At 45.2% G+C, this 8,588-nt stretch overlaps 3 protein-coding genes across 10 annotated transcripts in view; all 3 read left to right on the top strand.

Annotated features, from left to right (window-relative positions):
• The first annotated feature begins 474 nt into the window (after positions 1-474).
• LOC107075446 (protein FAM187B-like) lies at positions 475-2,285 on the top strand. The gene is made up of 2 exons (XM_015336601.2): positions 475-1,343; positions 1,639-2,285. Exons 1-2 carry the CDS (start codon positions 529-531, stop codon positions 2,144-2,146), a joined length of 1,323 nt encoding a protein of 440 aa, XP_015192087.2. The 5' UTR covers positions 475-528; the 3' UTR covers positions 2,147-2,285.
• Positions 2,286-2,818: 533 nt separating this feature from the next.
• LOC107075434 (protein FAM187B-like) lies at positions 2,819-6,676 on the top strand. 2 transcript variants are annotated; one of them, XM_015336528.2, is made up of 2 exons: positions 2,819-3,739; positions 4,598-4,819. In XM_015336528.2, the coding sequence occupies exons 1-2, from the start codon at positions 2,925-2,927 to the stop codon at positions 4,785-4,787; spliced, it is 1,005 nt and encodes a 334-aa protein (XP_015192014.2). In that variant the 5' UTR covers positions 2,819-2,924; the 3' UTR covers positions 4,788-4,819. The 2 variants fall into 2 exon arrangements, with proteins under 2 accessions (XP_015192014.2, XP_015192013.2); XM_015336527.2 differs by lacking the exon at positions 4,598-4,819 and adding an exon at positions 6,298-6,676 and having other exon boundaries at positions 2,820-3,739.
• A 564-nt stretch (positions 6,677-7,240) lies between these two features.
• Positions 7,241-8,588, top strand: part of mag (myelin associated glycoprotein) — a 41,631-nt gene continuing 40,283 nt past the window's right edge. For 3 of the 7 annotated variants that reach the window (XM_015336521.2, XM_006641539.3, XM_069184880.1), the window contains exon 1: positions 7,247-7,784. The gene's annotated coding sequence lies outside the window, so the exon portion shown is untranslated. Of the gene's footprint in view, positions 7,785-8,588 lie in introns of all 7 variants that reach the window. The other 4 variants (XM_015336524.2, XM_015336523.2, XM_015336526.2 and 1 more) reach the window with 3 other exon arrangements.

Genomic DNA, 8,588 nt, shown 5'->3' with positions numbered 1-8,588 from the left:
TAACCGCGATCTGCCCTGTGATATATCCCGAGTAGCTAAGGCAAAAGCATCATCGACGAGGGAAAAGTCAATCGGAAGGATAACGAGAATGTTAAGTTTATAGAACTGGCAAATATTACAGTTTTCAGAAGACGTCGTTCGGCACCGTTTGTCGTTTTTCCATGTTTTGTAGCTTTGAAGATGCAACATTTTTCAAGTTTTCTAAGACCTAGGGACATATACAGGTTTAGCTATTTTATTCCGCCCTTTTTATTTTTATTTTTTATTGCCAACGGAGTAGTAATAATTCCTTACATTTATATAGCGCTTTTTCACAACACTCCACTCCAAGCGCTTTACATGTTACGGGGACTCTCCTCCACCACCACTGTGCAGCCTCACCTGGAGAACGTCTGAATCTACCAGTTGTGCGCTGTATTCTAGAATACAGGGTTCTAGAAGCTCACGAAACGACTCATGGGTTTGAGGATTCTAAGAAACTTTGTCGTTTTTTTTGTGAATTCTTTGTGGAGGGGTGGGGAGGTAATTATGTATTTCCTTTGCCCAGCTCTTGGGCTGGTGTTTTCGAGTCTCGTTTGGGTAAGTGCGCAGGGCGATACGGTCTGGCCCTGCCCGGAGAACCGTCCCTGTCAGGCGGCCTTCGTGTCCCACAACCCTGTGTTCTTGGGCTGCCGCAATCCTCCAGGTCGCGCCGAGGTCTCATGGCTCTACGCGAACTTCAGTGCCGGAGAGAAGGAGCTGGTGGAGTTATTTGCAGGAGGACGTGTGAATCGGAACATCAAAACTCCGGGTTTGATTCGTCTAGTTTCCCAAGCAAAGCTGGCCAGGGAAGACCTGGAACTGATGGAGCCCCTGCCTTCCGATTCGGGGTTTTTTCGTTGTCAAGCGGGAGACAGCGTCTTAGCCGATTACGAGATCGATTTCCAAGATGCGCAGCAGCTGCGCGTAACTTATACAGCTCAGGGACAGGCTCCGCTGTGGAACTACACGGCCGGGTCCGGAACTGGGGAACAGGTGCTTCTTTATACCCGGTGGAGTGCCTGGCAGTCCTGCGACCGCTGCGGGCAGGAGCCGGGAGAGAGAAAACGAGTGGGGCTCTGTTATGTTCGCTTTCCCGGGAGCGATTCCAACAGGGGGCTCCCCTGCGGTCTGGCGAGGCTGAAACTGGGAGAAAGCGGGCCGGCGCTCAGGAGGGGACCCCAACTGCAGATCCAGAGCTGCTGGGACGTGTGTCCCAACACCCTACATCGCCAGAAAGCAATCCCATTCCTTCTGGAGGACACCATCATCACCGAACCCCACGTTCCCGTCTGGCTCAAGTGCCCCAAAGCGTCTATTTACAGGTAAACAAGACGTCAGAAGTCACACACCGTAAACAGAGCAACGGATAACACAACAGTAAAGCACTAGCAGAAAGAAGAGCGCAAAACTACCAATTTGTCTCAAAGTTATCTTCGTAGAAACCACTCGGAAACGATTGCAATCATTAATTGTAAATGTCAGTGCTGTGATGAAGCCTCAATAGTGAAATGGTATACGTAGTTTAGAATTAATATTGCAAGGTGACTTGTGTGGGAGTTCGTCATAAAAAGAGGATTTGCACAAAAGTTAACGTTTCTGCCCTCTCTTATATTTTAGTCCCGTATATTGGCAGAGAAGAGGAGCCTCTCTCACCAGAGTTAGCTTGCTGAGAGAGAACGGCAGCCATTCCTTGGACACCCAGACAGGCGGTGGGACCTATCACATAAGCCGCACCTCCCCGGCCGATGTGGGGGTGTACCACTGTTTCGTTAGCCGCGCAGTGACCGGCGAATTCACCGTACGGCTCCGCGCCCCTCTCAAAAGCGGCCGGCGGCATCAGCAGCTAGGGTCCCGTTTTATCAGGGGCCTCCTGATAACCTTCTCCTGCTGTGTCATACTGATCGCCACGGCGAAAATTTCCACTCTGGCTTGCGGGAAAATACCGAGCCTACAGCCGCAAGCGTCAGGACGCGAGGAGACGGGTGCGCTACTCTCACCGCGTCCGTCCGAGAAGCTGACTGACTTTGAAAAGGGATCTGAAATTCCAGCGCCGGCCCAATCAGGACAGATAGGGGCACATCAGCATTTTCAACAGGATATCCATGCCTTGTGTGGTCAACCGTAATTCACTCTCTGATCTGCAGATGGCACAGTAGTCAACGCTAACATTACAAGTGTTATAAATACTGAGAAAAAAAAAACATGCAGTCAGAGTTCATGCTCAATAAATGTTAAAGAAAAACGCCCGCTTCTCGGATTTAATTATCGGTGCATTTGCTTAAAAAAAACCTATTTTTGTTTACTCCATGCGAATTGTTTTCTCGTCCAAGCGTCATGAAGGCTAAAAATTATACAGTTGTATTAACTTAAAATATGAAATCCTCTAACCTGCATTTGTAACGCCTTTGGTTATATAGCTATTAACAGGTGTTTAACATTTGGAAGAGCTAAAGCCATATCAGTATCTGGTTATAAGGTACCTGTTCCTGTTATCCAACACTTTAAAGAAAATGATGGTGCATTGTAATAGCAATAATACAGAAAAAAAGTGAAAACTTCTCTTTTCAGATACAGAGAATGGCAATCTTGTGTGAACCACACTATTATATCAATATAATGCAAACAACAATTATATGATAATATTTATATATCCAATTATATCCAGTATTGTGTTAGTTTTAAAGCAAGCGTATAATGCAACTGTTTTGTGAAAATCGCCAGCATAACCTGCATTATGACCTCACAGTCGGCTCATTGCGTTGACATCATCCTGATGATGCCACCACAATGTAAATAGAGCTTTAGACTCATTTGCCACTAGCCAGAGCAAGACAGGGCTCCTTGGACAGATCAGCCTAGCTGTTCTTAGTCATCTGTGAAGAAATGGCAAGACTCTACCCAACATGGCCAAACTAGCAGGAAGCCTCTTATGCCTGCTGACGGGTGTGCTTCAAATTGGATCTGCTGTGGGCATGACTGTACAATGTGTGATGGGTGAGACTTGTGTGGTGGCTCTGGCTAGTCTTAATCCTGCTACACTGGTCTGTCCCGAGCCCTCAAACTATGAGCCCATCACCTGGGACTACGAGAACCTCACTGCTCAAGGTTTTGGCCCAGCGCAGGTCATAGGGGGGCATGGGGCTCGTCTGTCCTTTTCTGCAGTGGAATTTCAGACCAGGCTGATGGTGAGTCCAAGAGAACTGAAATTTGAAGACATCCGGACCCAAGACTCCGGCATTTACACGTGTAGGAGCAGGAATAGCACCCTGGCCCGCTATCAGGTGGACGTCCAGGACGTAGGCCGGCTGCACGTTTCCCACGTAGCTCTGGGGCAGGAGGCCCTGGACAACACTTCCCTTGACCTGGGGAGCAAAGGCCGGGTGGAGCTCTTCACCCTGTGGTCGCCTTGGCAACCGTGCGATCGCTGCGGGCGCCGGGGGGAGAGGAAGAGGGCCGGTTTCTGCTACGCCAGTGGGCCGCCAGGGGAGGTGGTCCCCTGCGGTTTCGTGGGAAAACGGCTGGGAATGGGAGGAACAGAGGGCTCAGCGGTCAGCCGGGGTCCGGAAATCAGAATTGAGACCTGCAGAGAGGACTGCTCCGACGACACGGAGCACACAATCAGCTTCTCAGACCTACTGTTCCTGGCTCTTGTGGCGACGTATGATGTGCCCGTCTCCAGTATTGCTGCCTTAAGCTGTCCATCCGCATCAATCTATAGGTGAGGTGGCATGCCTGGGTAAGTGTTAATTGTTGGGCACCTTGCATGTTTATCAGTTATTGATTAAGAACACTAGTCTATCAGTGGTGACATCACTCTTGATTTATATATGACATGAAAGATTCTTCATCTTTTTTGTCATCAAAGGTTTGTGCTTGTTGTTGTGAGTGCTTGTTTCAGTGTCAGTAGGTATATTGGGCTAACGGGGTTAAAACTGTATCTCTCTTTCTTGTTAAGTAAGTCTTTTACTTTTTTGATAGATTATAGAGTCTATATAAATAAAATATATGACTACTTCTACAGGCATTTAGGTTTTGGTCACAAGCTTGTTAATTTTGACCACAACTGTATTCCCCCAGTATGTAAAAATAACTGGAAACTACGCTCTCCTTCATTCCTCGGAAGGTTGTGATCTTGGTTGAGTGTGAAATTATATAAAGTCGTTTTCTTCCCCTGGGAAGAAGAGTTTGTTAAGGCCGTCAGTAGCTTTCTTTTCACATGTAATCACACAATTTAATAGTGCTATATCTTCCATTCTTCTTATAGTTATAAAGTAACCACATGTGGAAAAGGATAAATCTGAATACATTTTTAAAGCTTTTAGAATTTTTTTTGCTGTTTTTTACATCACAGCTACTGTTTGGAAGCAGCTGGAGGTGTGTACCACTTTCATTTCTGTATGCTGGATCTAAATACATTGCTCTTTAGCGCTTTTGTTCATAAATGACTTCAACATAATCGGATTTTATTTATTTTTATTTTTTTGTTAACGGCAATAAACCATTAACAACAAATAGTCACATATGCTCCATTGTCCCCCGAACTGCTGTTTGAAAGAGATATAACATTGACCGCCAGATGGAGCTGTTCTGCAGAGCTGGGGGTGGAAGGCTGGGAATGTGCAGAATGTCTAAGGAACGTCTGGTATCTTCGCTCGTCTCTATTCAGACAGCGAGCGTCAACCCCACTCACAAACCTGCGCAGGAACGGACACACAGGAAGGCATTCATCGCTCTGTCACACGGCACAAGCACCCCTCGAAGGATGACGCATTGGTGTTACAATAAAACTACAGAGAAATGTCTAGCCTTTTTTTTAAGAAAAGGTGACAAAAATACCAGACAAAACAATAACTCCTACAGCCTTCAAAAACAGAAGGCGTCCATAATAAAGCTAACCTTACCAGACATGCACACTTCCATTTCAAAATGTTTATGTCCTCCTTTGATTGCTCGTTTTAATAATTCAAGGTCTTATAACTAAAAAGCTCAAGGAGCATATGTCTTGAACTCTTCATAAATTCCAAGGGCCTATCAATCTTGTTGATTGGTGTCTTCTAGCATTAAGATGCAATGATGAGCCCCTTTCAAGCTAATCTTTACTAGTTTCACCGGAAAATAATTGCCAAGCCCTCAAGAAGAACTTGTGCCCCTTTGGAGCTCCATTGGAATCTGCGCATGTTGCTGAAAGGACAAGGGAAATTGCACAAAGCAAAGGCTTTTTGATTACATCCAAAGAGACCCTGATCTCTGTCTAGTCTACGAAGTGTCAGGAGCGGTTAAGAAGAAAAAGTCCTCCTTGTGAACCATTCAATGGGATTTTAGTTAGATATGGAAGGGAAAGAATGAGGCTGTGGCTGGATGGGTGGGGGAGCTGTAGAAAGAAGGGAGAGAGAAGGGAGGGAGAGAATCAGTGTCTGGGAGAAGCAGGATACGGACTACTGAAATGCTTGTAGATTGAGTGAGAAAAATGAAGCAGAGAAACTTACTACATTCACACTTCTAAAGTTTTTGCTTTGGTCTGTGCAATGCCAAAAATCTATCTAGAGGTTCGATTCCTCTATAAAGAAGCAGTACTATCCACTTGGTAGATTCAACAGGCTTTGCAAGCAACTTCAAACTCTTCTTTGCGGGAGAACTAGAAACTAATTAAAAATGAAAGCATGACCCAAAGAGATCATTAGCAACTTGGATGGAATGTCCACTCCTAGACCAGGCCGAGGTAATGTCTAGGATTCCTTCGGTCTTTACAGGCCTTGCTCAACTAAGAATGCATCAAATCTAAAAAGACAACACTGGTTTGGCTTCTTTGCTTAAATAAGTACAGTCGTTCAAATCCGTGTCAGAGTTTGGAAGGTCATTGAAAACCAGCAAGCTCCGGCTTTCAAAAACAGAAGATGCACTCTGTCCTTGACCTTGCAGTGAAAGCAATTTCTGTTTCACAAATTTTCACAACATTTCTTTTAAAAGTCCCTGAAAAATAACCTTGAGAACTGGAAGCATCCATCTATTTGCCACATTATTTAAACTCCTCACATGATCTGACACCTAAAGTTGCAGGGAGGAATAATCATTATTAAATAGTATTTGTTTTCACAGAAAAGCCTTCCATTTTTTTTATCCAACTTAGAAAAAACAGAAACATACTCTTTCTTTAGAGAAAAGTGGGTCCCTTTTTCCTAAGACTAGTACAGTGCTCTAAAATGCCTTGATAAATCTTTCTGCTGCCCACATTTCCTAAAGTCACGGTAACCAGTGGTGGCCCTTTTTGTCCCACAGGCCTGTGTACTGGGAGAGACACGCTCTGCCCCTCACCCAGCTTGACCTCCTGCTTCAGAATGGCACTCACTGGCTGGACAGCAGGACGGGAGGCGGGACGTATGTGATCCGGCAGGTGGAAGGAGCTGACATGGGCCTGTACCGCTGTTTCGTGGCTCGGAAGCTGAAGGCCAGGTTCCTCTTGCGGGTCAGGGCGGACCTACTGCCCGGCCTGCTGAGGGCCCTGCAGTTTGTGGCCTTGGTGTCATTTCTCTTCTGTACCTTCCTCGGCTTCGTGTGGATCACGAGGCAGATCCACCTCCAGCGCCTCGCCAGGGTGGGGTCGCAGGTTTCCTGACTGGAGGGAGGGCAGAGCAATAAAAGAGAGAGCAAAGGCAAAGCGCAGGTCTTGGTGTGCTGTCTTCAAGAGCACAGCTCTGTGTAGCACAGTGTGCCTCCAGTCCTTAACTCCTAGAAAGCCTGAGGTCTTAAAAATGGTTTTCAATGAAAGAGTGACCCAGCAAACTTGAATATTTCTGAAAAGTGTGGTACATAAACATGCAGATCCCTTTTGTGTACAGTGGAGTGTGCATGTTCTGCTTTGACTTTTCTTCTGGTGTGCTCCTCAGTGTGTGTGTGAGTGCCCCGTTTCTATTTCCTATACTACTTGGCACAAGGTTTGGGTTACTGCTACCACTATAACTGATAGTTATCCTCAATATTTCATGACTTAAAACTTAGAACACGTACCAAAAACTGTAAATAACTTAAAAAAAAACCTCCAAGCTGCAGTTCAGACTGCAGTAATGCAAGAATGTCTGGCAAAACAGTTCCCTGTAAGACAATTCTCCTCAGTTAAGTACTGTTTCTTTAATGCTTCTCAGAATTTATTTAGCTTGTACTTTCTGATGCTGTTCTACAGTGTGTGCTGTCATTTGCGTTTGTTGTGTGAGGGTGACAGCTGCTCTGCCCCAGGAGAATATTAGGGGTCTAAAGCTGTTGTGCGATGATGACAGAATCACACACACCAGGTTTGCTCAGACCTTTGCCACTGCACATACGGACACTATTCATCCTTCTTCACAGAGCTTGATAAAGACAACCATCATTTTATTGGGAGCTCCACAGAAAACAAGCGTAACGACGCACCGTTCTTTCTGAAATGACAGTGTGGGCAGCAGAAAGAGTGATTCTCTTTCCTCGCCACGTTGCTGACTCCTTCCAACCACTCCCCTTTCTGCGGTGCCATAAGGTTGGCAGTGTGTGGCAGAAAGTGCCAAAGGGATGCTGAGCCCTGGGCAGAGGGAGAAAAACAACCCTGCCTCACCGCGCCTGCCAGCCCCAAGCGTGCGTTCTGTCAGCGAGCGCAGTGGGACGTTTCAGAGACCAATAACAAGGCTTGGTTTTCTCCTGTGCTCTGAGCGGCAAGCCACAGATGTCGCCGGAGATGAAGTGACTGAGCACCTGATTCTTCTCCGCTCGACGAGGGGCTCTGGAGAGCAGCAAAGGTAAGGCAGCGCTCTCTCTTACGGCTCAAAAGAAAGACACTCTTCATGGAGCTCGAAAGCAAAATTCTGTGTGCATGTATTTATAATATATTTTTGATCTCATGGACATAAGACGTGTGCACTGTAATTTCTTTCCATTGGGTTTATATTTTTAAAATGTTTAACATCGAGGCATACTTCGAAAGGAAAAGTTATCCTTTAGACATGAAGTAGTTCTACTTCAGCAGGCTTGTTCCAGCTCTGCAAGGAAATTTGACAGCATTTAAATAAATCTGTTTATGATAAAGGTTTTTTTTGGGTTTTTAGACGATTGCCTGCAGAGTAACTAGTTCATAAACTGAGTGATTGACTGGATGTGTTCAGTAAAATTCCAAAAGTAAGGCAAAGTGTTATGGTCCCTAAAGGATCTTAAAAGGAAAAGGATCTGTGTTTTTTGGGAGATTGTGTGCAGCTGGTTTCTTTTTACTAGAGAGAGAGAGCTTTGTAAAAGTCCCCTATGTTATAACATTGTAGAACTGAGGCGAAAGATTTAACCACAGAGCAGTAGGGTAAAATGGTGATCTAGACAGTGGCAAATTAAAATTGGGTTACGATATTATGGTTGTAGTACCTTGAGGTAAATTATTTTGAAAAAAGGCAAAATATTTTTTACTTGTGAGAATGTGTCATGCTGGGAAGCAATTCATTTCAATACACTATGTTAATTCTTCCAGTTTCATATCCATAATATTGCAGTGTCAAGGTGTATAGTACCTGCAGGGCGAAAAATATTTCACATGAAATATTCCAACTGTTGTTATGATG

The sequence above is a fragment of the Lepisosteus oculatus genome, chromosome 27 (assembly GCF_040954835.1).
Source record: "Lepisosteus oculatus isolate fLepOcu1 chromosome 27, fLepOcu1.hap2, whole genome shotgun sequence".
Lineage (NCBI taxonomy): Eukaryota > Metazoa > Chordata > Actinopteri > Semionotiformes > Lepisosteidae > Lepisosteus > Lepisosteus oculatus.
Note: the sequence above shows the minus strand (reverse complement) of the source record. Positions and strands in the feature narration are given on the sequence as shown.

Bases quoted from the DNA above. Each gene is read 5' to 3' on its own strand.
- LOC107075446 (XM_015336601.2), top strand. From the start codon at position 529: ATGTATTTCCTTTGCCCAGCTCTTGGGCTGGTGTTTTCGAGTCTCGTT. The intron at 1,344-1,638 runs GTAAACAAGACG...CTTATATTTTAG, and splicing joins CCCAAAGCGTCTATTTACAG to TCCCGTATATTGGCAGAGAA.
- LOC107075434 (XM_015336527.2), top strand. From the start codon at position 2,925: ATGGCCAAACTAGCAGGAAGCCTCTTATGCCTGCTGACGGGTGTGCTT. The intron at 3,740-6,297 runs GTGAGGTGGCAT...TTTGTCCCACAG, and splicing joins CCATCCGCATCAATCTATAG to GCCTGTGTACTGGGAGAGAC.